Source organism: Podarcis cretensis (assembly GCF_951804945.1).
Source record: "Podarcis cretensis genome assembly, chromosome: 8".
Lineage (NCBI taxonomy): Eukaryota > Metazoa > Chordata > Lepidosauria > Squamata > Lacertidae > Podarcis > Podarcis cretensis.
In genome coordinates, this window is record NC_137177.1 from 40,113,135 (window position 1) to 40,140,654 (window position 27,520).

Below are 27,520 nucleotides of genomic sequence, written 5' to 3' on the forward strand. Positions count from 1 at the left end.
ACCGTTGCGCAAGACTTTCGGGTTCCTTTGACACTTTGTTTCCGACCGGGGCGTTGAGAAGAGCACCTGCTCGTAGAAAAGAGGAACGGAGCGCGTGGCTTTTTGTTTTTAAAGAAAATGTGGCAGGAAAGGAGCTCGAGTGCTCTTTTGATAACATGGAGGCTTTTCCCCTTTAATAATGTGGAGATTTTTCTTTCATCCCCCTCATTTTGAAATAGCCATGTAACATAATACAAAATGCTCTAAATTGTTATTAAACCCTTTTTGGGAGAGCTGGTGGGGATTAGTGAGGTGATCTCCTGAATGTTAGCGAGAACTTTGAAAACGGCGCTGTTCACCCATTCCTCCTGGCAAACGCATTGGATAGTAGTATGCTTTTAACCGTAATTGCTTTTAGAATGATTTTGTTTTTAAATTTTAATATCTCTTTTCTTATTTTCTTATTATGAAATTTGTATACCGCCTTTCATCCGAAGATCACAGGGCGGTTCACAACATAGAAATACAAAATGAGAACACAAAATACATAATAAAATAAAAGCAAACTAATAACAACGCCCCCACAACGCATTTCAAAGGCCAAATAACGTTTAATCAGCCAAAGTCCTGGTTATCTTTGCTGCCCTGTGCTGCTTGGGGACGAACGGTGAGATATAAATTGAATTATTATTATATTCATAATGCTGATATTGATGCTGAAGGTCTTATGGCTCGCTCGACCAGGTGCCCTTCCAGATGTTTTGAACTACTCTCATCAATCCTAGGCTAGCGTCCGGCCGTGATGGAAATTGCGGTCCAAAACATCTGGAGGAGCAGTAGGTTGGGAAGGCGTACTGTGTGTACTGTATTTCTTTTTTTAGCTTTTTCCCCTGTTCCGGCGTTGTAAATTGCCTTGGAACATATTTTGATGAAAGGCAGTATAAAGAAGAACATGCTAATGTGTGTGTGTGGTGTTTTTTTTTAATAAACACGTGTGCTTGTCACTATCCTTCCAATGTTGCCCACTGGCATGATTCCCAGAGCAGGCGGGGCGGGGGAGTCGGAATCTTTTCCCGACCGTCTCGCAATGTAGGTCAGAGACTTTTATTGCTGGCTGCCGGTGCGAGAGCGACGACACTCCGGATCTATGCTTACTGCAGGGCTTTTCGGTTTGGGAAGCGAGGCATAAACAGAATAAGCATAGCTGGACAACACCTTCAGCACCGGCGCAAAGGCCGGCTTCGCATGCCCGGGAATCGAGTCCGGCCGCAGCTGCCTGCCAGGAGCTGCTGCTTCTGGCCGGGCGCGCAGGAAGCAGCCCCCGGGTTAGGCATGAAGCCGCCGCCGGAGCGAGGGAGCAAGCTGCCCGCGAGTCAGCATCAAACTCTCCCGACGGCCGTGCCATAGTCCGGGGATTAGGTGAAGCCCCGCTTGCCGAGGATTATTCCCCGCTTGGAGCGGAGCAGCCGCCACCCAGCAGCCTCCTCGTCTCGGTCGCGAGGCGCAGCGGCTGGCCGCCCGCGAGGACGAGGCCCCTCCTGGAAGGCCGGGCCTGGAAGAAGAGGCGGCGCGGTCGGGCGGCCTGCAGGGCCTGTGCTGCGTTGCTATGGCGATCTCGCAGCCCACGGCCATGGCGGACGAGGAGTCGGAGCGCGACAGCGTCCACACGGGCGAGTCGCGGGAGCTGAGCGAGGAGCTGCACCAGGACCTCGCCCAGTTCTCCATTTCCCAGCTGCACGGCTTGGTGGAGGAAGCCAGGTGCGGCGAAAAGAACCGGCGCGGCGGCTCCGGCTCTTCCTCCAGCGCAAACCCACTTGGGGCCCCTCAAAGACACCCCCTTTCCTTCCCCCCGACTGGTTGGTGGGCAAAGGGAACGACCTACCCTGGGGCGGTGCGGGTCTCCCGTTCACTTCTATGGCAGAAAGCGGAGGAGCATAGCTAGGGGGCAGGTTTGGCTGTAAATCGCATTCTGGCCATCACCCTTACTAAGGATGGGTTTCACTAACTAAATCCAAATAATAGCCAAGGTTACATCCATACCATACATTTATAGCACTCATATACCACCTGGACAGTCATGGCTTGCCACTAAGTCTCCTGTGAATTTTGTAGTTTGCACATCACAGAGCTGTCATTACCAGCACACTTAACAAGCCAAAGTTCCCAGGATTCTTTGAGTGAAGAAATGCACTTTAAATGTGCTTTAAAGATATGGTGTGGATATAACCCAAGATATGGGGCTTTTCAGTTTTATTAACTCCCTCCCCCCAATGCTATGAATAGGTGTGCTTTACCCTCTCTAACCCTACAATGTTCCCTGACCTGTAAGGAAACATGTCACCAAACTATACTAAATTCAGAAAACAAGCTCAAGAAAAAGTTCAGGATGTGTGCTGTAAATGGAATAGTTACAGGAAACAATGATGCTGTGTGCAGACTTGTGGCAGTCACCCTGTATGACTGCTACCTGTGGTAAACTTAAATGGTACACACACACTTTTCTCAAATGTACTAAGATGTTGAGAATCTCAAGCAATAATATTATACCCCAGGATATATTTTAAACTTAATTTCATTAGTTAAGGTGTTGAATGTAACACCTTAATAAATAGGTAGGCCAGAAGGAGAAGTGAAGGGCATTTCCATTGCCTGAGAGGGACTGGTACAAAAAAAATATTAAAACCCAGTACTGGACCCTAGGATCACAACTGAGAAACAGTGGCTTAGACAGAAGATTAAACCAAGTAATCTTCAATAAAGATTGTCCCACAGAAGATGGAAATAATTTTCTCAGGGAATGGGTGAAATGGCAGTTCCAAGAAGAGGAATTTTGTTGATATTGGTAAATATATATATAATTTTAGAGTTTATGTGGAACATTTTAAAGCATGGGTAGGCAAACCAAGGCCTAGGGGGCAGATTCGGCCCAATCGCCTTCTAAACCCAGCTCACGGTCGGTCCGGGAATCAGTGTGTTTTTACATGAGTAGAATGTGTCCATTTATTTAAAATGCATCTCGGGGGTATTTGTGGGGCATAGGAATTCGTTCTTTTTTCTCCCCCCCAAAAAAATATAGTCCGGCCCCCCACAAGGTCTGAGGGACAGTGGACCGGCCCCCTGCTGAAAAAGTTTGCTGACCCCTGTTTTAAAGAGTAAGCTTTAAAACTTTTCTCAGGTAGTTATTGCTCCAGAATTTATTGCTGCTTTACCTTAAATGCAACCCTCAGAGTGGTGCAAAAGTTATGTGTCCCCTCTCTAAGGAGTAGGTTACCATAGATTGCAGCTTGAGGATTTTGTCTTCCTCAGACTTTGCCTTAATGGATGCTGCTGTCATCCCTTTTGGTTTGCGACATGCATTGCTCACGTGAACCACTGGGTTTGCTCACCTAATCTTTCTTCTACCTTCAGCCATGACAATGCCATGCTCAAACTTGAGACAACAATGTTTGAGAAGACTTTCAATCGGCTTGAGCCAAGGGACTTGTTGCTGGAAAAGTTTGGCTCTTTGATGGACATGGGACAAGCACAACTTGTAAGTTACAGGATTATTTTACAGATACTGGAATAGCTGTTGTGACAGTATTTGTGGTTTTGATGGTGCAAAGAGTCTGTTCCCTTGTCCTTTGCTGAAGCTTAACTGGCCAGAGTGCAGATGAGAAGCAGACCCTGAATTTAAAGTGCTGTTTTTGTCCTATAAAGCCTTAGGTGGCTCAGGACCCCAGTACCTTAGGAATTGCTTCTTCCTGCCTGGACCTACTCAGACCCTGCACTTGTCATCTGAAGCATTCCTCAAAGGGAGGGGCAGAGGGTGCCAGCACGAGATTGGGCCTTCTCAGAGGCGGCTTGCAAGTGTGGAATGCTCTCCCCAGAGAGATGTACCAAGTTCCATCACTACCTATATTTAGACCACATTTTGCGCTTAATTAATGTTCATCTTTTAGTAGGTTAGGGTATGATTTGCCCTTTTTATATTATTACAGGATGATTAATTTTTGTCAATTAATATTCTTTTATCTTTTTTATTTATTTTGAATTATGTATCATGTATGCTTTTATAATTGTAAGTTGCTTTGAGACATTTTTTGTAATAAGCAACAAATATAATACTAACCATATATTATTATTATTAATATCAGGCTGCCAATCCATCTTGTATCCAATTCACCACAAATTTCATCTAAGACACCTAACAAAGCATGTCACATTAATATTCATAAAGGGGAAAAAGAAGAAACAAATACAGTGATGGCAAATTCTTGAGTTCAGTTGCACCTTTTGTGGCTTCTTATGTAGAGCTGTGTGCTTCTATCTTGCAATCATTTGGTTTCCAGGCACGAGGCAGGCACAAATCTAAATCCCGGTTAACAGCAGATCGTCTGGTGGGTCTGACGGTGGAACAGAAATGTGACATAGCACAACGGGAGCTGGAGGAGACAAAGGAAGACGTTCAGAGGTTAAAGGAGAACTCAGAAAGGCTGTTGCAGAACTACCTGGTATAGTTGCTCTGGGATAGGAAGAGGCATGTGTTGTATCGCTGTACTGAAGTGTGTGTTCTCTCCTCATTGAGGCACCTGTTCATGCCAGGTCAAATTTAGTAAGTGAGCAGTGGTATGCCATTTTTGGCCCACTCAGTAGTATCTGGTGATTCAGATGAAGAGGCACTTTTCTACCAATCAAACTTATAATCCAAAAGCAGCTCATTTAGTCAAGGCTGTAGACAACTGGTCTTCTTGAGAAGCGGAAGGCAGGAAATGATGGCACTTGATAACATTAAAACACTGGGCTTCAAGATCCCCTGAATTTTCTGGGCTTTAGCGCTGATCTTGTTATACGTTTCTGTGCAGTAGTACTTTGGGAAAGGCTTAAAAACACCAATTTATGGACACTCCAAGGAGCTGTGGGCTTATAAAAGCCATAGTTAAGGGGAGGAATTGCATTTTAAAAGACTGTCAGTTTTGCTGTTGATTGGGAAGATACATGCCAGGCTGCCTCTTGCAGAATGTCAGAATATTCCTCTTTTGTGTATGTTAAAATAGATGCTGAAGAGCTAAAACTTGGGTTAAATGTCTCTTTTCTGGATACTTAAACCTGGAGTGAATAGCTGGCCAGGGTGGGTGGCTGCTTAATTTGCCAATGAAATCACTCTTTTCCTCATTCAGTATTTCAGTATTATAAACACAGCAGGAGCCGTGGCATGAGAAATACAGCTGAAGTGCTTGGCAGTGCCATTTGCTCACACAGGCCTTATGCATGAAGTTTGGGGAGCCCAGTTGGGGTTAGTTCCAAGATTATCAGTTGCAATAACATGGTCAGGTTTGGAAAGCTTTTCCAATGGAGTGTGACTTTCAAGGTGGGAACTGAGCAAGGGAGATAAACAAAAACATTATTTGGGCCTGCACCATCTGCCCTGCGGGAAGGCAAGGGGGGAAGCAAGAGAGGCAGGAAACATCAGCACCTGCTGCCGTTGGACTCAACCACTCATAGGCAACTTTACATTTTATATCATGTGTTGGATTGCCATTTTAAAATACTAAAAGAACCTTGGGTGCCTTGGCAGAAAGGCAGCATATAAATGTAGTAAATAAAGAATTGCTGGACATCTTACCATCAGTTAGGCATTGCTCATTAACAGTCATAACAATTAATGGTCTTGGGCAGGGAGTTCAGCTGGAGTACCACAGCCAAGCAATTCATGTTTGCCACCTACTTCTTGCTGCTGGTCTCCGCCTTTTTAACTCAAGAGTTTACAGAACACAATGCTTTGTCCCAGGGCAGCAGCTGGTCAGCGTGGTTCTCCATGAGAACAAATCAATGACACGCAGCCTTCCTTTACTGACAGTACAATCTGAATTTGGCAGGCTGTCCTGGAGGAAGCAGACATCCGCCTAGTTGACATTAAGAAAGCTGTGCAGGACTTTGACAAAGATATAGTCAAAACCATCACCAAGAAGAAAGGGAGTGTCATCGCCTCTGAAAAAGTTCTGAGATACATGGAAGATAGGATACGCTACAGGGTAAGTGAAGAGAACATTGGGCAGTCCCACTAGCTGCTCTCATTTTGCTCTGTTAGCCAGTTGATAACCTTGGTAAAACAGCCTGTTAGTGGAACCGTCAGTGTCTCTAATCCTCCTGCATGTGTTCTTGCTTTGTTAGATATCAGCAACTGAGTGCAGTAGCCTGTAGACATCATGGTGGATCCCACCAAACAGTGGCACACATTCAGACGCCTTAAGCAATCTTTGCCATTCAGATGAGGACTTCCTGAGAAATGTGTCCATTTCAGAGCATTCTTATTCCATAGAATACATATCTTGACATTATAAAGCTGAATCAGTAAATAGGATGGATATTTATTATTAAAGAACCATACCTAACCTTGTACCTGTATCCTTAACATGCAGAAGTAAAACAGGTAAAGCTCATCCTCCTATCTCCTTGCCAGCTTCACCACATTTCTACATGTTATACAGTCATACCTCGGGTTGAAGTAGCTTCAGGTTAAGCATTTTTGGGTTGTGCTCTGTGGCAACCCAGAAGTAACGGAGCGCGTTACTTCCGGGTTTCACTGCTCATGCATGCGCAGACGCTCAAAATGTCACGCGCATGCACAGAAGTGGCGAATCGCGGCACGCGCAGACATGGGGACGCGGGTTGTGTTCGCTTCAGGATGCGAACGGGGCTCCGGAACGAATCCTGTTCGCTTCCAGAGGTACCACTGTATTACATTTCAGCCTGGTGGGGCCAATGAAAAAGATGGCAACTGTATCTATGAAGTCCCAGTTCTTATCTTCATCAACTTTTCCTCAATTCAATCTTTCAGAGAATGGCTATTGCCTGTGCAAGGCAATAGCAATAATAATGAGCAGCTGCCATTCCTTCTAGTTTAACTGCATCAGGGTTGAGAGCTGTTTATACACAATTATACACAATTGTATAATTGCTCAAAATATTTCTGAGATGCACCTAACTCTTTGGCCTAAAATAGAGTTCTGTGCAACTCAAAAGTCTTCACACATGTTAGAGTTGAGAGGCAATTCCATTTGGATACATGTAAGGTCCAAGGCAAAGCAGCATTCCTGTTATTACCTGGGAGTTTCCTCTGGAGAGCTTTGCCGCCAGGAGTGATTGGTCACAGCCTGCAGGGTAAGTGCTCATCTCTCAGCCACACATAAAGTACATGTAAATGCAGGCAAACTTTAGCACCAAGCTTGAGAAAGAAATTAGGTGACTTTCTTTTTCAGGATGTACTGAAAGAGAAAATTCGTTTGAAAAATGATTCCCTGAAAGTCCAGAAGAAGAAGATGCAAATGCAGCTCAAGCAGGTGCGTAAACTGCAAGTTTGTGAAGGTGCATCTCAGCAGGCCAGTCTCGCCTCAGTGTACCATTGCTTGGTGTCCCATGCATTCCATGTTGTTGCTCATTGATCAGGAGTATCTCCATAAGTAGAACACCAGAATCATCCATTCAGAAAGAGCACCCAACATTTGGAACATGTCCTCTTTTAAAACCATCCAAATTTGACTATCACTGCCTCCTTTGGGAGCAAGTTCCACAGATTAACTGTGCACTATGTGAAGAAATGCTTTATTTTAAATGTCCTGAATCTTCCAACTTTCAGCTTCATTGGATGTTCTAGTATTATGAGAGAGGGAACAAAACTTTTACCTGCGTCTCCATGCCATGCATAACTTTATAAACTTATATCCTTTCACCAACTCTACAATATCCTTTTTGAGGTGAGGCAACTAGAACTGTACACAGAGAAACCTGCTATGTACTTGGGCTCCCTAGTCAGTGACCCACACTGTTCTCGGTTGGTCTGCAGAAGGAGGAACTCGGGGAGGCACTACACGAGGTCGATTTCCAGCAGCTGAAAATCGAGAATGCTCAGTTCCTGGAGAAGATTGATGAGCGGAACCAGGAGCTGCTGCAACTGAAGCTGACTGTGGGCAATGCTATCCAGGTCCTAAATTTCTACAGAGTAAGTAGAGCAGTCCCACAGTACTCTCTCTCTCTCCTGCTCTTTGGTTCCCCATACATGGCTTAAGATGACTGCTGGAATAGAGCTGGGATCCAACTGCCTGCACTTCCCTACTGAGGGGGACAGTGCTGCTGTAGACCAAAGCTCTGCTCTGTAACCAGCAATTATTCTGCTAAGGAGTAAACACAGCTTTTCCTACATCTCTTCTGTTGCAGAGCAGAGTTCCAATGGTCAGAAACAGTGGCAGGGGAATCTGGGGCCTAACCTCTGCCTCATTTTCTACACCTTTTCCTGGCTTGCTAGGGTTACTCCTTGGCAAGTCCTCCTTTCTCCAGCCCCAAATGTTGGAAGGACAGTTTTCACTGGGACCATTGTGCAAGAGGGTTAAATGCTCCCTTCTCCAAACTGCATTCTCATTCATGATTCTCCCCCCACCTGCCCATGCCCTCTGCAATGGGAGTGGGGGTGCTGATATAAAAGCAATGCTTTTTGGACAGGGAGAGTTAAATTGATCAAGCTGATTCCTAGAGAAGAGGGACAGAGCATAGGAAAGGAAATGGCAACAGTCCAGAAAATGGCCAGAACAGTTTAATCAGCGAGAATAGAAGTGGAGGAAGGGGCTATATTCACTTGGGTAATTCTGTGCTATTGAATTGGGGGTTTTTTAAGTTGAATGTTCTGGGCTCTGAAAAGAAAAAGTGGGGGAACTGAGTATGGGGAACATGATGTTTGTTCATGATGTCATGCAAATAACCTGTAGAAAATGAGTGTGTAAAGCATAGGACCCAATGTCTAGGGGCCAATCTCCCTTTGGTCCCTCCCACTAAAATATTTGAGGGGGCTGTGCCCCCTCCCCAAGTTGATGGGCATTGCCATTCAAATGGTGTGCGTGAGCCATGTCTTGGGATCAATTATGCAGGTCAGAGCTTACCTGCCCCCCCATATTTTATTCAAGTTGGTACCCCTGGTAAAGCATGGCTATTCTGCAGTAAATGTCTAGTGTGGAAGCAAGCTAAAAGAAGGAGTGAGTCTCTCTGTCTCTGTCTCTCTCTCACACACACACATCCTGAAAGAGGCACCATTTTGGACTAGTTGGTACCTTTTGGATTTTGAATTTAGGGGCTCCAGGCACAAAATGGCTACCATGGGGGGGGGGCTTGGCATAATGCAAAATTGGAGGGACAACTGTCCCTGAAACTTTATACTTACCATGGGAAGCTTCCCCCACCCCAAAGATCCCACTGTGTGCAAATGAGCCTATAAGAATCAAAACTGTGGGACTTGGTCCAGGAGATTGTATCATCCTGGGCCAAACTTAGAGGAGGATGAGCCTAAGGACATAGGACTCTTGGTCCATCTAGCTCAATAATGTCTGCACCAACTGACAGCAGTTCTCCAGGACTTCAGACACACGGGCCATTCCTAGCCCTTCCTGGAGAATCCATTGGGAGTTGAACCACGAACCTTCTGCATTCCAAGCAGATGCTCTTAACCTCTTAGCTTTAGTCCTTTCCCAAAAGCTTCTGGAGCATATTTCACTGTCCAGAAGAGGGGATTTCAGCATGAGTCTCTTTTTCTGCATCTCTTCAAATCTCTTCTTTACACTACTGTCTTCATTTTCACTTGGGCATTATTCCCAGGGAATAATCCTGATATATCACCAGCTAAACATTGCAATATATCAATATATCACAATATCTGAAATAAGGATGGAACTTTGTAAAGGCAAACATAATTTCGTGAGCATACTTTATACTTCCATTCTTGATTTAGTGTCTGTGCTGGCTACTGAAACCTCATTTTCCAGTTACAGCTGTTCCATGTGTGGCCAGGTAGCATTCAGACATGCAAAGTAAATCTGGATGCTGCCTTCTGAAAGTTCCTTCTGCTTAGGTAGACACAGGCCATCCAACCTTCTTTTCCCTCTCAGACTGGCTCAACTTGTTTTATTTCAGAAGAAACTGTATACCGCAATGACCCTGGCCACCAACCTGGTGAAAGATATTGCCCAGAGAAAGGAGTCCCTGGAAAAAATTGAACATGAGGCCATCCTCGTTGAGGAGGTAGGACTGAAGGGAGGCACAGGAGCTATTTAACTGCAAGCAAAGGTTTTAAAATAACAGGGACAGGATCAATTTACTGGGATTATTTGTGAATGATGGTGTTGCCACCAGGAACAATGTCCAGTTTACTGGCTCCTAAAGTATTATTATTATTATTATTATTATTATTATTATTATTATTATTATTTATTGTTAATGCATATGATTTTTCAGGCTTGTGAGTCAAAGTAGAGCAAAAATGATCCCAGGAGAAAAATCAGTATACTAAGGGAGGACTTTGTATTATCTGGGAACTAATTTGCTTGCTAAGTGATACTGAAAAAGCCTGGACAGGAACTTTCACATTTTCAGGAAGAAAAGTGTGAATGGTTGCAAACTGAAGATGGTTTATTTGCATAGATCAAGAGGGTGACCAAGGAAAGAATAGCAGGAAAGGCCCAGGGCCTCTTTATCTTCTGCGGGTTGTACGTTCAGGATAAACAGCTATTTCCCTTACTCAGAAAATAGGGTGGGTTACTAGCGGGAGCCCTGCAGTGTCTGGCTTCAGATGAAAACGGCCAGTCATCAGCTGGGGGGTTCCCCCAGAGTAAGGGACCGGTGAAGGGTCCAACTAAATATTACAGTGAAGATCTGTGATCAGCTCTCCAAACATTTTTATTTTTACTTTAAAGAAGTCACTGGGGGTTCTGAATGTGATTGGTGTATTGATGAAGAGGTGTTTAGCCCTTTCTCCCCCTGCCATTTCCCTGATCTAAATTCCTGCCCCCACCCCACCCCATACAATGCAATGAAATAAAACTAAAGAGAGTCTCTCATCAAAATACTTTTCTTTTTTCCCTTTTTATTATAGGAACGGTTCAAAGCCGAGGTCCTGAACAAAAAGCTACGGAAACAACTGACAGAATACAAAGTGCCCCCTGTCCTCGACTATGTCCATGAGAAGATGGCAGTACATGAACTGGAGAACATCATCAAGATCTGGGAGAGGAAGGTGGAAATTGCAGAGGTATGAGCATGCTGGTCTTATATCTGGGCACCTGTGCCACAGGGCTGACCACAGCGAGGTCTGTGTTAAACCTCTGTTCTGCCTCTGAACACAAACTTGGCACTGATGTGGGCAATATGTGGCCAAGTGCCTCATTGTTATACTCAACACCAGGTTAAAAAGAGGTAAAATTCCCTATTGGAAAAGGGTGTTCAGATTGTGTGCAGGAAGTGGAGTTGGGGATCAGTGTAGGGATAGCCCTGAACTTGAAGAGATGTGGCTATGGACAAAAACTCCACTTTCAACCTGTTGCCTTTGGCATATCCTTTCTTGTCCTTGTTCTCTCCCTTGCTAGTTTGAAGAGCAGGGTTTTATTTAAACTTTCTAGGATTGTGAAGGTGGCAGTAGAGCATCAGGAAGTAGATAAGCCCTGCAGATAGTGGATGCTGTTTCTGGAGCACTCTGAAATGATATTACTCCAAGGTGCAGATGCAGGAGGAGAAGCAGCCTCTCTGTATACGTGTGGTTTTTTTCTCCTTGCTTGGAATGAGGATGAGCAAGCAAGAGAAGGCCAGGAACAGCTGCTCCACCCACCTTAGGAGCAAGAACTTGGAGAGCATTTGTCATTTAGGGTAAATAGAAGGCATGCAATAGTTGTCCCCCTCCCCCTTGGTCTGGGTTTTCTTTCTCAGTCTCTCTCTCTGTCCCTCACTCCCAGCTCAGTTTCTTACTGCTTCTCTTTTCCCCTCTTCCGTCTCACAGATGGCCTTGCGGGGCTACCAGAGTACTTGGCACAAGGCAAAGCTGGCTAGTCAACAGCTGCAGGCTCTTCTCCCAGAGCAAGGGAGCAACTGAGAAGGAGAGAGCTGGACAAAGGCACTTTACCAAGGGCCCAGTTGCCTAGCCTTGGAAGAGAACAGGAGCCCCTGCAGCACATGCCTCCTGTTTCCTCTGTCTTCTTTGGCTCTCTCTTCCAGACAAGGTATTTGCACCAGGGTCTCAGGACCCCTGCAGTTGTTGTCCCCTTTCCCTTTCTGTTCCTGTCTGATGAGTTACTTTATAAGTCATCAATATATCTGGCTATATTTACCACTTTGGAGTCATTTCATACCACATGGTTCTGAGGAGAATGAATAAGGAGGGTTTGAAGTTTAATTGTCCAAATGGGACTTCTGGGGAAATGACAGATGAGCATAACAGCACTCACCATATCTCAGCTGTGCATTTCTCAGAAATGTCTGCTGCTTAACCTGCCACCATCCAGCATGTCAGAAGACAGGGCATGAGGCTTTTAAAGAGGAGGCCTTCAGGCTGGCCTAACTTGGCTGTAGAAACGGGAAGAAGCTCCCCACTGTAGTAGTCATAATAGATGGGATCAGACTGCTTGGCCCGTGACTCAGCTGGCCCTTCTGGGAGCTCCTGGCTGTCTTCTGTGAGGTGCTCTGTATGATTAAGGCTAGTGTGGTCTGAGAAGTCAATGGCTCTCTCCTCCCCAGTGGGTTCAAATATCCCTTCGCCCTCCTCCATGGGAGGTCTGAAGGGGCTGTGTCTTGAGTCAGGGATGGGAGAGGCCGGAGCTCCCCACTTTGCTGTGGTGGTCACAATCCAGTCGCCATAGGAAGACACTCTGGTGTAGAGAAACGGCCCATAGCATCTCATACCGCCCTTGGTCATCACTCCCTTCAGCACCCACTGCCTTGTTCCATCTGCCTGGCACATGACCGGGTTGCCTGGGTATCCCTTTGGAAGAGGAAAAAGCAAAGGTGCCTTTATTTATTCATTTCAAATACCTCTCCCCCACCTCTCCACATGCAGTTCAAGGCAACTGACAGAGAAATCATGAAATGCAACAAAAGCCAAGGCAAAATAAGAAAAAAAATATGGAGCTCATGACCTCATGATAGGTGCACAAAGTCAGAATTTTAGGAACAAGGAGGAGGAGTTTGTGGAGCTTTTGGGTGGGCCCCCTGGTCCAATGAAAAGGTTCCATCAGGAGCAGAAACTGCTGTTTTACTCTCTGCTGCAGATCCCTTCCAAATAGCAGATCAAGTAAAATGGTCCCCCTAACAACTCTCTTCCACAAACAGGGATGGCCAGCAGCAGGCAGGTAGACATTAGCGTTAGAAATTGGGCACTGTGAGCTGGCTGGCTAAGGGTGTCATAGTGGCATACAGGGTTCTCCTCCTCCTCCTCTCTGTTTTATTCTCACAATAACCCTGTGGAGATGGGCCTGTCACCATCTCTGACCTAAGATCACTCAGCTTCACAGCTGAGCAGAGATGTGAATTAGGAGTGCATTTAACATTTACCTGTGGATCTTGAATAAACTGGATTAAATCCAGATTCATCATGCCCAGCCCTGTTTTCAGCCATCAGAATAACATGAAAATTAGACGTTCCAAGACATTTCTGAGGATACAGTTCTGAGATTACTTATGGGCTATGGTTCACCTACCAGCTCTTAACCGGTCTCTTGATGGGTGTTTCTTCTTTTTTTTTATCAAATGCTGCCTAGGAATGAGTAGATCTGCCCCTTTCTCAAAAGTTCTTCAATAGATTTATACCCCGCCTTTTAGAAAAAAATTCTTAGAAGGGGCTCACAAATATATATATATTTATAACAATATCTAAAAATTTTAATTTAATAATAGAAAACACAAGTGCTAATGTTAAAGCACCACCCTGCCCAGTAAACAGCTGCAGCAATGCTCTTGTGTTAAAAGGGGAAAATATTTTCTGTACTTTCATTATGCCTTGCTGAAGTGTTTGCACAGTCACTAGAAGAGAACGTCTTGTTGTGTTTATGAATTGTGCAGAGGTAGCAGCAGATGAGTCTGTGAATATGACTTTCTCACCAGGCATCCAGACACGTTGTCAGCTTTCCTGTGGCTGCAGCACTCTGTGGTCATGATTCTGTGCAGGGGACAGGGGTCAACATCCACCACCGAGAGCTTCCGTAGAGAGACGCTCCCTGTCTGGACTGAGATACAAAGGCATGAGCAAAGCCTGGCCTTCCTAGGTCTTTACAGGACTAAGTTGGCAACTGAACACAACACACATGGGGCTGCCCATCTTCCCTTCAAAGCCCACCCTCCTGTGCTAAAAGCTATATTTCCTGTCTTCTGTCCAGGGCAAAGAGGAAGTATTTCTCCTTAGTACCCAACAGTGAGGGGCAAGGTAAAGAAAAGAAAAAAGATCTCACTAGCTTCCATAATTTGGTTCTGGCAAAATGTCTACAGATTGGAATTAGATTAGTAACTCTATTGGTTTAAAATAATTCTGTGTTCTAAAAAAGGTTTGAATAGCACATTGTCTCTTAAGTGTCCAGCCAGGAGAAATCTCGGAAGCCACATGCAATAACCACATGCAAGGAAGACATAGATCTGATCCCTGGGAACTATGGGAAGTCTTCCACATGCAGATGGCCAATAGATGTGTATCCATGAGAGGGATGGATGTTCTCATGGGAGAAAAACTGAAAATAGGCATAACATCAAACATGCCACCCGGAGCTCCTTGTAGGAAGAGCAGGATGTAAATGCAATCCAAAAATAATGGAGCAATTGATCTTGCACAGCATTTGTGAAGACTGCCATTGTGAGTGCCATGGTACACAAGTAGCTCACCTGTGTGAGGATGCAGCCAGCCCACAAGCAAGCAGTTCCTTAGAGCTGTCACAGGGAAGTTTTCAGGTGGGAAGCAGATGGGCTGCAAAGCCTTGCTGAAATAGAGCCGGGCACCTATCTTCAGGAGGGCAATATCATTGTGAAGAGTGAGTTCATCAAAGGCTTCATGCGGGATGATGGCACTGATGGGGATCAAGAAACTTCTGTCTTTCAGGCCTGTGATACCAACCACGGCCAACACCTGGGTCCTGGCCATGGAAAGCGTAAGCAAAGAGAAGGCACTTGAGTGAACACAGACATGGACCCTTGCTTCAGGCCTCTCCGTTCCTGGGGGAAGCTTCTGGGCTTGAGGCACAGAAATTGAAGAGGAGGTGCAGTGATATAGGAAAAGAATCAGTTAATGAATGCCTGACTTTCAAGTACCAGTTAAAAGCACAGGAATCCTGACATCATGCTAAACATGTCTTTACATACTACTACTACTAATAATAAATAGAAGGCAGGAGAGGGGTTGTGGAAGACAGAAGTGTCTGGCGTGCTCTGGTCCATGGGGTCACGAAGAGTCGGACACGACTAAACAACTAAACAACAACAACAGGAGAGGGGTTAGGTTTTCATCAGGATGCAGGAAATGGGGAAGGGAGGTTTAACTGTTTCCTTGTTGGCCACAATTCTGGCCCACCCTCCTGACTGTGGCTATTGGCTTTTTTTTAAAAAAAAAAAATTCCTATTGGTTGCCAAATACACACAACCAATCAGTTCTCCATTGTTACCATGGGGAGGCCTTAACAGGGAGAAGCAGATAGGCTGCACAAGTCTCCTGCTGCTGCTTTTGCACGTGGCAAAAGGGACCCTAATTCCTGCCTGCTAGGCTTGCCAACGTTTTGACTGGCCCCTGCTGGATCAGGCCAGTTGCCCATCTAGTCCAGTAGCCTGTTCTCAAAGTGGCCAACCAGCTATAGCCCCAAACTTCATTGTGTTTCTTTGCTGGGGGCTATGTACTTCTGGCAGCCTATTGTGGTAGGATTCTGATTAACTGAGCAGCCAGTTTTCCAGTGTGGCTGGGAACAGAGGTCTTCATCTGAGGCTTTTCATGGACTCACCTGGGAGCACTTTTCCTGAAACACCACCTCTTTTGCAGCCGCTGCAAGGGACAGGGGCAGACCACTGAGCAGAGCCCTCTGCCCGGGCTCCACTGCAACCCTGCTACATCTCCAAGTTGACCTACTTGTCTAGCTAGAATGACCCAAGGATAGGATTGTGCTGCAAGAACTATTATTAATTGTTGCAAAGTTTTTTCTGGCCCTTGAAGGAAGTTCCTATACAGTGTTTGATGATTTGCAGCTATAACTGTTCCTGCTCCATGTGTGTAAAAACCTCCACTTTAGCACCCACCTGTTCAGGAAAGTAGAGGCTGCACTTACTATCCAATGTTTATCCAGGATGCAGCCCAAAGCCAAGTGGTTGCCATAGACATCCTGCAAAGATACCATCCAAGGGAGTTCATCTACAGCTGCAAACTCTTGCATGGGTCTTCTGGGATCTAAGCTGATCTGCATGCCGCAATCTGTGCCAGTGAGAAAGAGGAGGGGCAAGTCAGTCATCAAGGCCTGTCTGAATTCAGCCTCAGCCACTGTATTTTCTCCTTTGTCCTGCTAATATCCAGGAGGTTCATTACCCCATTGTGCTGCAGGAAGCAGAACATGTCCTCCAGTGGATGGGGAGCCTTTTCCAGCCCAAGGGCTGCATTCCCTTCTGGGGGGAAAGGCCACATGCCAGCGGAGGGTGAAGCCAGAGGGAAAAGTGGGCAGAGAAATGGAAGTACATTTGACCTCTCCATCCTCCATCCAGGCAAACAAGAGTCAGGCCCTCTATTATAGCTGGAGCTGGTAGAAGCCAGAGTCCAACATTTGGAAGGCCACAGGAATCCCATCCTTCCCTGTGATACGTTTGTTTCTCAGTTATGTCTCATCAGCCCTGTTTTCACAAGAAAATCCAAAAGCTGGAAAAGAATGCAAAGCATTTGAAATAGTGTACAACCTTGGCCAAATTCTGCCTGAAAGGGAGAACTTGTGTCATCTACTCTGAAAACTGCTTCAGCAGTTAAATATGTGACCTAGGGCAAGTATACCAGATTGCATTGTTTGTGTTAGCCTTTGTCAACCTGGCAGCCTCCAAACGTTTTGAACTACAGCTCCCATAATGCCTTACCATTGGCTGAGGCTGATGGGAGTTGTAGTCCAAGTCTGGCAGGCACCAGGTTGGCAAAAGTCTGGTTTATTATGGTATTATGCACTGTTTGGATTTTGGGTCATCTAATGTGGCAGTGCTAGCAGATACTACCATTATTATTACGGCTACTTACAACACACACAAACACACACACACAATGTCCACCTTCGTCGCATTGCGTCCCCACCCCATTTCTGATCATCTGTGCCCTCTGGCATCCTTGGGCCCAGAAAGGTCTCTTAGCTCTACCGCCCATGGCCAATGTTCTGCTGCAAAGTCAGACCCAAATGCTTCACTCACCAGCCGCTGAAGAGGGCAAGATGCAGCAGCACAAAAACAGGCTTCCTATGCAATGTCCCTGTTAGAAAAAAAGAAAGCAGACCGTAAGCTCGGCACAGGCATTTCCCAGGACCTTTCCTTGTCTCTCATCTTCAGAAGAAGTCAGTCTTTCTGTTCTGAAGCCCAGATCAATCCCATAGCCACTGGAGAAGCAAATGCAGCATGTCTAGCAAGGCGCTGCTAGTGTTACAGTGATCAGTTTTACCTTGAAACCTTTTCTCCTAGGCAACACATACAGACGCCAATTGTCATCTTCTTTAGTACAATGGTTTTTCAAAATGTCTTCAGGAAGGCCTTTCAGGGATTTCTCAAGGAAAGGCACAGGAATAGCAGGCAAGCTTCACCAATTAATGGCTACTAGCCACAATGGCTGTGTTTACCTCCACTGTCAGAGGTCTCATGTCCACATACCAGTTGCTGGGAAGCACAGGTGGGTAGTGTTGTTGTGCTCATGTGCTGCTTGAAAGTTTCCCACAGGCATTTGGTCGGCCACTGTGAGAAGAAGATGCTGGACTAGATGAGCCATTGGTCTGATTCAGCTTTTCTTGTCCCTCTTCCCTTGCAATGTATAGTTGCAAGAGGGTTGGGTGTGTTCTTGGTCACACAGTAGAAATGGGCCAACAATGATGTTCCCACAGTTTTATTTACTGTTGAAAATGAACTGGGTGATCCAGAATTCTCCACAAAATGGCGTTGGAATTCCATATCAGAAGTGGGGGGGATTTATTGGAAGGCCCATCATTGTGGTGCAGGGTTGCCTGGAAGTAGGAAATTGGAAAGCCACTGCTTTAAAGCAGGGGACCCCCAACCTTTTGGGACCCATGGACCATTTGCAAATGAAAGGAGCTGTCATGGGCACTGCAACTTATTCTATTGACTACAACAGAATGCTGCTTTCAAGATTAATTTCAGCACAGGGAGGAGATCCTGTGGAAACCACAAAGACCTCTGCAGGTGCATGTGTGCCTATTTGTCTGGATATTCACTTTTTGAAATATGGCAATGATAACTATGCTGGTTGGGGCTGATGGGAGTTGTAGTCCAAAACATTTGGAGGCCATTGCATTTTAAAAGACTGAACTAGAGGGTTGTGGTGTGGTTGAGAACAAGAGGTGTCCCTCCTACCACAGTAGATTGAAAAGTAAGATACTATACTCAAATCAACCGGTATAACAGATGGATGAAGATCCATGGCCAGTTCTCTTGAAACCTTGTCCTGCGTTTATTCTTTATTTATTGCATTTATATCCCACCTTTTTCTTCAAGAAGCTCAAGGTGATGTACATGATCCTCACCTTCCTCATTTAACCCTCATAACAACCCTGTGAGGTAGGTTAGGGTGAGAGGCAGTGACTAGCCCAAGGTGACCCAGTGAATTTCATGGCCAAGTGGAGATTTGAACCCTTGTCTCTCAGGTCCAATTCCAGCACTCTGCCCAGAACTTTCCAAACTTTTCATGTTGATGACACACTTTAGACATGCATCATTTCATGTCACAGTAATTCAGTTTTACCAGCAAACTGGAGGTTAAACTAACCCCTTTCCAACACTGGGAGAGTGCAGGGAGTGTTCCTGCAACACACCTACACACTGCAGCTGACACACTAACATGTCGTGACATACAGTTTGGAAAGCTTTGCTCTAACCATTACACCACACTGTCTCTTGTTCTCCTTTGTTTGACCTTCCTAGAAACTCCATTATGTGGTTCTTGTCTTGCTCTTTCTAAAACACATCTCTTTTCTGTGAGCCTTTTCCTATTCCATCTCCCAAGTTATTCTGTCAAGAGCAACCATATATTTTTCTGCCTTCTTTTACCAAAGAGGTCTTGGCTTGGTCTGATTTCCTGCCATTTCCTGACCTCTGATTTCCTGCCATCAGGTAGAGCCCAGGAGCGACCATGCCCTTTGCCAGAATTTGGCACTGCAGACTCAACTATTGTTAGGTCGTGGTTGCCATGGTGCTGGAGTTCCTTCTTGCTGGCCTCATGACCAATAACCTTTCTGGGACTAGACCTGCTTGCAATTCCCCTTCTCGCTCCAAATCCATGACTGCATTCCCTCAATTTAAGTCAAATCTGACCCCAGGGTCATTTCTGAATCCTGAGAAGCTTTTCTAGGGATGACCTCCCCTAAAAAAACTCAACAACTTTGGCTAGGCGCGCCCCCTAAAAAAAAAGGTCAGCAAGTTCCTGCACCTCTTTTTTCTAGAAGAAAAGACCTGGTGAGGATAGCCAATGGGTCTCAAACTCTCAGTGAACTAGGGACTTCCCCTGCATGCGAAGACAGGCTCAAGGTGGTTTCTACACATGGTGTAGGAGCAGATGGGGCTTGTCAACCTAGGAAGATAGCCCATCTAGAAGGAAAGCCCATCTAGAAGGAAAACCCTGATCCTAAATCTCTGCTGCCTTGTGGAACATCTTTGAGATAAGAAAAGACTAGCAGTGGTGTCCAAACGTTTTCCAAAGAGGGCCATATTTGATGAAGTGAAGGGCCGTGGGGGCTGACCAAAATTGTTGGTCCTTTTTAGGGTTGAAGTTGGTGTTTAGCTTTTTTATTATTTTACCCCAAAGTTGTTGAGCTTTTTTTAAACTGCCATGAGGACCGGATTAAACTGGCAGGCCCCCGACTTTGGACATACCTAAGGATGAAACCCTACATAAATCCAGAGTGGAGTCCCTAAGGTGGTTGGATGATGCCTTGTACACCTCCTTCCAGCAACTGCTGCAACTAAACTGGTGCCAAATGTATTGCTCTGCTTTCCTTTGGACCACTTTAGCAAGGCCAAGAGGGGCTTGACGTCTGGGCGACCCAGAACCTCCATACACTGCCTAGGCTTGCGCCCAAAGAAGGTAACTTTGGTTAACGCAGTGGTTTGACTTCACCTCCAAAACTGGGAAAGGTTAAACCTACCCTCCCTGCATGCTGCCCTCCCTCCCATGATAGGCTATGGGGGTGGAAAGGTCCCATTCATGCAAATAGGACTCGCTTTTGGCTCAGTTGCTACACTCTGGTGGAGAAATGGGTGTCCGCTGCTAGCTCTTTTTTGACCTTACCATCCTGTGTGTCAATGAAAAATGAATGAAAAAAGAATGAAATAAAAAAAATTGTTTGTAAAAACTGAAACAATAAAATAGAATGAAACAATAAAAAAATGAAAGCAATGAAACAAGAATGAAACAATAAAATTGTCAGTAGAAACTTTTGACAACTATTTAAAACCTTTGAATAATTAAAACCAGCAATAAACTAAAAACCGGATACAATAGGGTTGCCTAAACAAAAATGTTTTAAGCAGGCATGGAAAAAGTGCAGTGAAGGCGCCTGCCTGATATAAGTAGGCAGAGTCCCAAAGTATAGGTGCTGCCACATTAAAAAATCGTACAAGGTGTTGTTGTTGTTTAGTCGTGTCTGACTCTTCGTGACCCCATGGACCAGAGCACGCCAGGCACTTCTGTCTTCCACTGCCTCCCGCAGTTTGGTCAGACTCATGTTTGTAGCTTCGAAGACACTATCCAACCATCTCATCCTCTGTCGTCCCCTTCTCCTTGTGCCCTCGATCTTTCCCAACACCAGGGTCTTTTCCAGGGAGTCTTCTCTTCTCATGACGTGGCCAAAGTATTGGAGCCTCAGCTTCACGATCTGTCCTTCCAGTGAGCAGTCAGGGCTGATTTCCTTAAGAATGGAGAGGTTTGATCTTCTTGCAGTCCATGGGACTCTCAAGAGTCTCATACAAGGTTTACTATTTAGTAAATTCTTTACTATTTAGTTGTAAATTAATTTAAGCTTCGTGGCCAGATTTGCACCAAGGTTTAGGAACTATTATACAGTAATATCTGTGTCAAGAACGATTGAAATTGAAAATTTATAAATCAGCCGTTCTTTGCGGAGCGGAGATACCTCCAAGAAGGCCTGCAGCCTTGAAGAGGGCGAGTGAACCCCGAACAAGCAAAAGGCACAAGCCAAGCGCTTTGCAGCAGCGAGCTCACAGCGCAGGCGCACGACCTGCCCCGCCCCCCCGCAGGAGGGGCCATTGAGAAGGGCGGCGTGCGCGTGCGCGAACGAAGCGCGGGCTTTTCTGTAGCGGCGCTATGGGCGAGGCCTACACGCCGGTGGAGGCTGCGATGGGGACCGAGGAGAGTTTCCTCTCTCTGGCAGACATTCTCATGTCGCAAGAGAGGCTGCCGTGCCGCGCTGAGATCAAGCTACCTCGCCTCGCCACCGTCTTGGGTAAAGCGGCCAGTGCCGCCGCCGCCGCCTCAGACAACGCGCTCCCTGAGGTGAGCTAACATCCCGCCCCCCTCCTGGATGGAATGACTACAACTCCCGACAGCTTCAGGTCGGAAGTGACGATAGAGAACGGGAGGTTCAGACTTCCGCTCAAATCGGCTTTGCCCATAGATCTAAAATGCGACTTCGATATCATGGCGAGTTTCCGGGTTGAGTTTGAAGTGGGAGGACAATGAGAAATCCCGGTATTTCAGTGGGGGAATCTAAGATAGTTGTATGACTGAAATGGCACAATGGGTCGGTGCATCTGGCTGTTAACCAGAAGGTTGGTAGGTAGAGCTCAACCAGAGACGGCTGTGTGGACAGGATTCCTGCACTGCAGGGGCTTGGACTAGATGACCCTTGGGATCCCTTTCTATGATTGTATGAACGCAGAAGGTAGCAGCAAGGGCAGCTGTTCATGTTCTTGTAACGCAAGCCGTCTCTTTTTAATTTTTTTCCGTAACGAGGTCCTAAATCATTTAAAAGTGCAATGTATCTGCATGCAGGTCAGTGGAGCATGAGGCTTCTGCGTGCCATTGGGCTCTGGACCCAAGTAGATCATGCTTCTTCGTGGCTGATGCTCCTGGGGAGGGGAGGCTAAGGCTTGCTCTGGCTCAAGAGAGTACAGTGGTACCTCGGGTTACATACGCTTCAGGTTACAGACTCCGCAAACCCAGAAATAGTGCTTCAGGTTAAGGACTTTGCTTCAGGATGAGAACAGAAATCATGCTCTGGCGGCAGCAGGAGGCCCCATTAGCTAAAGTGGTGCTTCAGGTTAAGAACAGTTTCAGGTTAAGAACAGACCTCCGGAACTAATTAAGTACTTAACCCGAGGTACCACTGTAGAGCCCAAACCTTTTTAGACTACAGCCAAACTTTGACACCTGAGGAGAGGGTGGGGTCCATCTTGAGGGAGGGTCCACAGCTCAGTGGTGGAGCATCTGCTTCACATGCAAAAGGCCCCTGGTTCAGTCCCTGGCATCTCCAGGTAGGGCTGGGGAAGAAGCCTTTGTGAAACCCCAGTGGGCTGCTGCCAGTCAGTGTAGACTGTACTGAGCTAGATGGACCAGTGGTGTGACATGGTAATGGACAGCTTCCTGTGTTCCTCTCCTCTGTAGCTTCAGGGCTGTCCCCAACCTGCTGGTCTCCAGTTCTTTTGAACTGGAGTTCCCTTGGGAACTACAGCTGTAAAGCTATTGTAGCTAACAGTTTCAGCCATGTGCACCTTCCCACTGCACTATGAGGTTATTTATCATTTGTTGCGCAGCTCCCTGTTCATTTAATCAACATTCCTGTGAGCTAGGTTTAGCTGAGAGGACAGTGACTGGCCCAAGATCACTCAGTGGGCTTCATGGCTGAGCGGGAATTAATTTAATTAATTTACATTTTCTGTACTTTTTACAACACACATGAAATTGTGGTGCACCTTACTTTGGAACCATTATTGTTTTGTTTGACCTTTGTCTTTCAAATCCATTTTTAAAAGCCTGAAACCATTTCATTATAGATTGGCAACAGTTAATCTTTTTCTTTTGTCTTTCTGAAGTAACTTTAATTAAATTCTCAGATAGTATTACAGTAAAAACATAAAAACATTCTATTCACAGTATTGTTTTTTAAAGTTTGATATCTCCATTTGGAATGATTTTAATTTTGTAATTTTCCAGTCTCTTTATTTCATTCCTACCCTTTTTTATATACATCTATACACTTCCCTGTGCCATTTTGTGTAGAAATATATCCTGACACAAATAATAAAAAAATCTAACAAAATTTTAGTAGGGTTACCCAAATCAAGCCTCCCAATAGTGTTGAACCACTTAAGATTATAGTGTAAAAACACATATTTTCTTTACTGTTCTGGTAGTCTAAAATGGATGGAAAATCTGCGATTGTCTGTTCCTTAATTTCACCTGTTCATCAGGGAGACACTGCCAGTACAATTTTGTTGGAATGTCTGAAACTGTTATCCCCCTAACTCCCCCTCCCAAAATGTTAGAATCACTTTATATTGCTTCCCAGTCCTACACCACATCCCAAATGTGAGGCAGAATGTGCTTCATCCCCGCAATTTCAGTGCAGTTTCTGTTTGTGCAAGTTTCTCTTTAGGCTGCAAACAAGTTTGCTTCTAAGTTACTATAGCAGCCAATGCAAGTTTCTTGGAGTACATAACACGGCTGCAAGTCTGCTATAGTTTTTATGTATACTGCTTATTGATGGTTTTCACCTGTTTGTATATTACTTTATACAGGGCTCAAAGCTGGAAATCCCCCTCTGGCTGGCCAAAGGCTTATATGACAACAAACGGAGGATCCTTTCTGTGGAATTGCCAAAGATTTACAAGGAGAGTTGGCGGACGGTGTTAAATGCAGATGCCAACGTGGTTGACCTGCATAAATTGGGGCCATACTACTATGGATTTGGCTCCCAGCTGCTGAATTTTGACAGTCCTGAAAATACTGAACTAGCTCAGACTATATTGCAGGTAAAACACCGAATTTGACAGAAGTCTTCTTCCCCTTAATGCTTCTGAGCTCTCTGTGCTCTCTTTTGGTACTGAAGTGTTGCTCTTTGAGAGCTGTTAAACGTTCATAGCAATCTTCCCACCCAATTTTCCCCTGTGCTTTGTTGACTTATCATGGCAAGTACAACACTTGCTTCAGTGCCAAATGGCAGGGACCTTCATTAGAACCAGCCAAAGTGCTGCTAAACGTTGAGCAAGCTTTCAAGTTCTTCAGCACTCTTCATCTGAATGGATGTTCAACAAAACAGGAGGGAGGGGAGGATAGAAAGAGTTGGGCAGGATCTTGTCACTCCAAAATCTACAGTTCACAACGGTCTTAAAATGGGAGTGCAGGGGAGGCTATGCAGACATAAATAGATAAGCCTTGCTGGGTGTCAGACATGGCAGGATGTGCCCAGGGCTGCTGTGACAAAGAGGTGACAGTGGCTGCTTCCTCATTTTTGGAAAATAAAGTGTGTAGCATTTATTCATGTCAGTCTCCAGTGCTAGACTTTATCTAGATTTACTAATAATTATTTTGTTTATTTATTATTTGTAGTAATAGCCTAAATGGCCCTGGGGTGGGTTACAGAAATATCCTAGTTAAAAGCACACAGTAGTGGCACAAGATTAAACTTGGGAGGGGAGGTCATTCCGTAAACTGGGAGCCATCACAGAGAAGGCCCTCTCACTGGCCACTGTCTCTTGGCGCACACAGGCAGGTTGATGTGGGAGGAGATGTATCTTCATATATTTCGGGCTGAAGTCATTTCAGGCCCTGTATGTCAGTGCCAAATTGGGTTAGGCAACTACTGCAGATCTTTCAAGATTGTTGTAATGTGTGTCTGGCACTCATCAGCAGTGTTACTGCTGCATTCTGCACAAGCTGCAGCTTCCAAACCATCTTCAAGTGCATTGCAGTAGTACAGTCTGGAAGTCACCTGGGCTTGGATCATTGTGGCCAAACTATCCCTGACCAGGAAGGGCCATACCAACCAGAGCTGGACATAGGCTCTCCTAGCCACCAAGGTCACCTGGTCCTCAGGTAACTTAGATGCTTCCAGGGGAGTACCAACCCATTTCCTACTACCTGGACCTGAGTACCTGCAGCACACAGTACCTCTCCTGTCCAGATTCAGTTTAATGTATCAGTCCACATTACCAGCTCCAGGCAGTGGTCAAGCACCTGACTTGCCTCTCCTGTTTCAAATGGAGCATACTTTGCGTGGTACACTAAAGACCAATTTGGATAGTTTTTCCTAGTGTTTTGTAGGGCATGTTATCTCCAAAAGTTTTAAGTCACACCTTCGTTTGGTAGAATATCATTTCTTTCCAGTTTTAAAATCCTATTCTTAGACAGCTAAACATGGTACAGTGGTGCCCCGCAAGACGAACGCCTCGCAAGACGGAAAACCCGCTAGACGAAAGGGTTTTCCGTTTTGGAGGCGCTTCGCAAAACGAATTTCCCTATGGGCTTGCTTCGCAAGACGAAAATGTCTTGCGAGTTCCTGCGGGTTCCCCCCCCCCCTTTTCTAAGCTGCTAAGCCGCTTATCAGCTGATCCGCTAAGCCGCTAAAAGCCGCTAATAGCGCTAATCTGCTAAGCTGTCAATGGGCTTGCTTCGCAAGACGAAAAAACGCTAGACGAAGAGACTTGTGGAACGGATTAATTTCGTCTTGCGAGGCACCACTGTATTATCCAAGCACAGAAAATTGGAGGTAGCTGCATTGATCCATCACAAAAACTAAACCAAATTCACTGGATTGCCATTAAGTAAACGGCCTTCTATGGCCTAGATGCTACCATGGTCCCAAATCATTATGCTCATAATTCAGCCACAGAAAGCCTCAGTCAAAGGAGAAGCTAACTTGACCCAGATCTTTCTGTCTCTTCCCAGGCCAGGACCCACACCAGCCCTGTTCCATGCCTGCCTGGAATGTGTCCTTGATCTGTGATAATACCTTTTGCTTCCCTGGGTGTGTGGGTGTGTAGAAATCTCTGACTTGTGTGTGGCTGAAATGTAGCCCATTGTACAAAGGTTAGGCTTGCATCCATTATTCTTCCCGCTTTTGCCTCTGACCCCACTAACATGCAGCCCCAAGAAGGTTGGCCATGATGGACTGTGACCTTGGGCTGGAAAAAGTCACCCACCCACCGACTGCTGCTATAGTTTGTTAACCTGGCCCTGTGTGTAGCCTGGCACTCCCTTTGGCTACTTGAGCCTACTCAGGACTTCCTTCCATTCTAAGTGACTCTGCTTCCCTCTTCAGACATTTATTGGCCGATTCCGTCGCATCATGGACTCTTCCCAGAATGCATTCAATGAGGACACGTCTGTGCTGGTGGCCCGTCTGGATGAGTTGGAACGAGCCTTATTTCAAGCAGGCCAGAAAGGACTTAATGACTTCCAGTGCTGGGAAAAGGGTCAGGCCTCCCAGATCACAGCATCCAGCCTAATCCAGAATTACAAGAAGAGAAAATTTTCTGACTTGGACAGCTGAGTGCATGAAGGGCACAGTTGACACTTCCATGGCAAGAGACAGAAGAGGAAATGATGTTCATCTTATGAATTGAAAATCTCCCTGGTAACATCTTGAGATTGAACTAGAGCATATTTCTGAGGAATGTTGGCTAACACTGTGTGGCCTGAAGCCGTCCACGCACTCTTCTAAGAACGTACAAGATTATTCTGGGTTTGTATCTGAATGGATACAATCAATTGGAAGAAATCTTATTGGGCAATAATTAACATTTTATTCAATCTAATGCAGCTATGTTTTAAGCTTTCAAGTGATGACTCTAGAAATGCAGGGCAAAAGGATGAACAATTCTCAGGCAAATGAGTTTGCCCTCAGAAATCATCATTGGAATATTTGTACATAGTCTACCAGGTTATTGCCTTTGTTTTTATTTGCTAGAAAAGTGATCTTTGTTAGGGAGAAAAGGCAGCTCCGATATATTTTAATGTGCCTCTTGGTGCCTGCCCGTTGCAAGACTTCCTGTCCAAGGGGCTTAGCTACTCTACTAAATCTTAATTTAGTGGGCAGCTTTCCCAGTCCTTTGAAATGCAGTTTTTTGAATGGAGTTGGGATCTTTTAACTGAGAATTCTCAGCACTCGCAAAACTGCTTCTCCCACAATTTATTAGAGGAAGCTGTTGCACTTAAATAGCTTAGGCTTTTAATCTAAATGACATTTTATCTTGCTTCCATTGTGTATTGCTTATTTTGGCGGAGGGAGGGATAAATGTCCCACTCCCGCTCCCTATTTCTCTGCCTTTGCTGCAAACTCAGCTTGACAACCCATGAGCCCCTCTGTACCATCCCCCTGGCATGGATTTCCCTACTTTCCAGGAAAGTATATGCTCTCTTCAACATCCTCGGTCTTGGGAATCTCCAGGTTCCAGATTTTGCATTCTGGGTTCTGTTCCATCCTTAACAGCATAATTTCAGTGTTGGTGAAAATTAGTAATCCCTTTTACAGTTTCCCTTTTACATTTGTTTAGCATTGCATTATAAATAAAACTGATTTTAGCAAAAGCA

The 27,520-nt window shown here is 45.5% G+C and overlaps 3 protein-coding genes across 6 annotated transcripts; 2 read left to right on the forward strand and 1 right to left on the reverse strand.

Moving 5' to 3' along the window:
- Nucleotides 1–1,084: 1,084 nt before the first annotated feature.
- On the forward strand, nucleotides 1,085–12,097 carry CFAP263 (cilia and flagella associated protein 263). Its single transcript, XM_079988459.1, has 9 exons — nucleotides 1,085–1,737; nucleotides 3,388–3,511; nucleotides 4,311–4,472; nucleotides 5,838–5,993; nucleotides 7,221–7,301; nucleotides 7,805–7,960; nucleotides 9,916–10,023; nucleotides 10,874–11,029; nucleotides 11,771–12,097. Exons 1-9 carry the CDS (start codon nucleotides 1,586–1,588, stop codon nucleotides 11,861–11,863), a joined length of 1,188 nt encoding a protein of 395 aa, XP_079844585.1. The 5' UTR covers nucleotides 1,085–1,585; the 3' UTR covers nucleotides 11,864–12,097.
- On the reverse strand, nucleotides 4,183–21,541 carry PRSS54 (serine protease 54). Of its 4 annotated transcripts, XM_079988455.1 has the most exons (8): nucleotides 21,414–21,541; nucleotides 17,167–17,224; nucleotides 16,313–16,611; nucleotides 16,030–16,201; nucleotides 14,635–14,882; nucleotides 13,864–13,988; nucleotides 12,216–12,748; nucleotides 4,183–4,403 (listed from the first exon to the last, which is right to left on the reverse strand). In XM_079988455.1, the coding sequence occupies exons 3-7, from the start codon at nucleotides 16,479–16,481 to the stop codon at nucleotides 12,254–12,256; spliced, it is 1,209 nt and encodes a 402-aa protein (XP_079844581.1). In that variant the 5' UTR covers nucleotides 16,482–16,611; nucleotides 17,167–17,224; nucleotides 21,414–21,541; the 3' UTR covers nucleotides 4,183–4,403; nucleotides 12,216–12,253. The 4 variants fall into 4 exon arrangements, with proteins under 4 accessions (XP_079844581.1, XP_079844584.1, XP_079844582.1 ...); XM_079988458.1 differs by lacking the exon at nucleotides 16,313–16,611; XM_079988456.1 differs by lacking the exons at nucleotides 16,313–16,611; nucleotides 21,414–21,541 and adding an exon at nucleotides 19,024–19,171.
- GINS3 (GINS complex subunit 3) lies at nucleotides 21,237–27,520 on the forward strand. The gene is made up of 3 exons (XM_079988496.1): nucleotides 21,237–21,484; nucleotides 23,728–23,961; nucleotides 26,250–27,520. Exons 1-3 carry the CDS (start codon nucleotides 21,296–21,298, stop codon nucleotides 26,478–26,480), a joined length of 654 nt encoding a protein of 217 aa, XP_079844622.1. The 5' UTR covers nucleotides 21,237–21,295; the 3' UTR covers nucleotides 26,481–27,520.

What these genes read in the sequence shown, in the direction of transcription:
- CFAP263 (XM_079988459.1), top strand. Translation starts at nt 1,586, where the DNA reads ATGGCGATCTCGCAGCCCACGGCCATGGCGGACGAGGAGTCGGAGCGC. An exon ending in AAGATAGGATACGCTACAGG is followed by an intron (nt 5,994 to 7,220) that starts GTAAGTGAAGAG and finishes TTTCTTTTTCAG; the next exon opens with GATGTACTGAAAGAGAAAAT. An exon ending in TGCAAATGCAGCTCAAGCAG is followed by an intron (nt 7,302 to 7,804) that starts GTGCGTAAACTG and finishes GTTGGTCTGCAG; the next exon opens with AAGGAGGAACTCGGGGAGGC.
- PRSS54 (XM_079988455.1), bottom strand. Translation starts at nt 16,481, where the DNA reads ATGGAGGATGGAGAGGTCAAATGTACTTCCATTTCTCTGCCCACTTTT. An exon ending in GCTTCCTGCAGCACAATGGG is followed by an intron (nt 16,202 to 16,312) that starts GTAATGAACCTC and finishes TCACTGGCACAG; the next exon opens with ATTGCGGCATGCAGATCAGC. An exon ending in ACAACGTGTCTGGATGCCTG is followed by an intron (nt 12,749 to 13,863) that starts GTGAGAAAGTCA and finishes CCTCTTCCAAAG; the next exon opens with GGATACCCAGGCAACCCGGT.
- GINS3 (XM_079988496.1), top strand. Translation starts at nt 21,296, where the DNA reads ATGGGCGAGGCCTACACGCCGGTGGAGGCTGCGATGGGGACCGAGGAG. An exon ending in CAGACAACGCGCTCCCTGAG is followed by an intron (nt 21,485 to 23,727) that starts GTGAGCTAACAT and finishes TACTTTATACAG; the next exon opens with GGCTCAAAGCTGGAAATCCC. An exon ending in TAGCTCAGACTATATTGCAG is followed by an intron (nt 23,962 to 26,249) that starts GTAAAACACCGA and finishes TTCCCTCTTCAG; the next exon opens with ACATTTATTGGCCGATTCCG.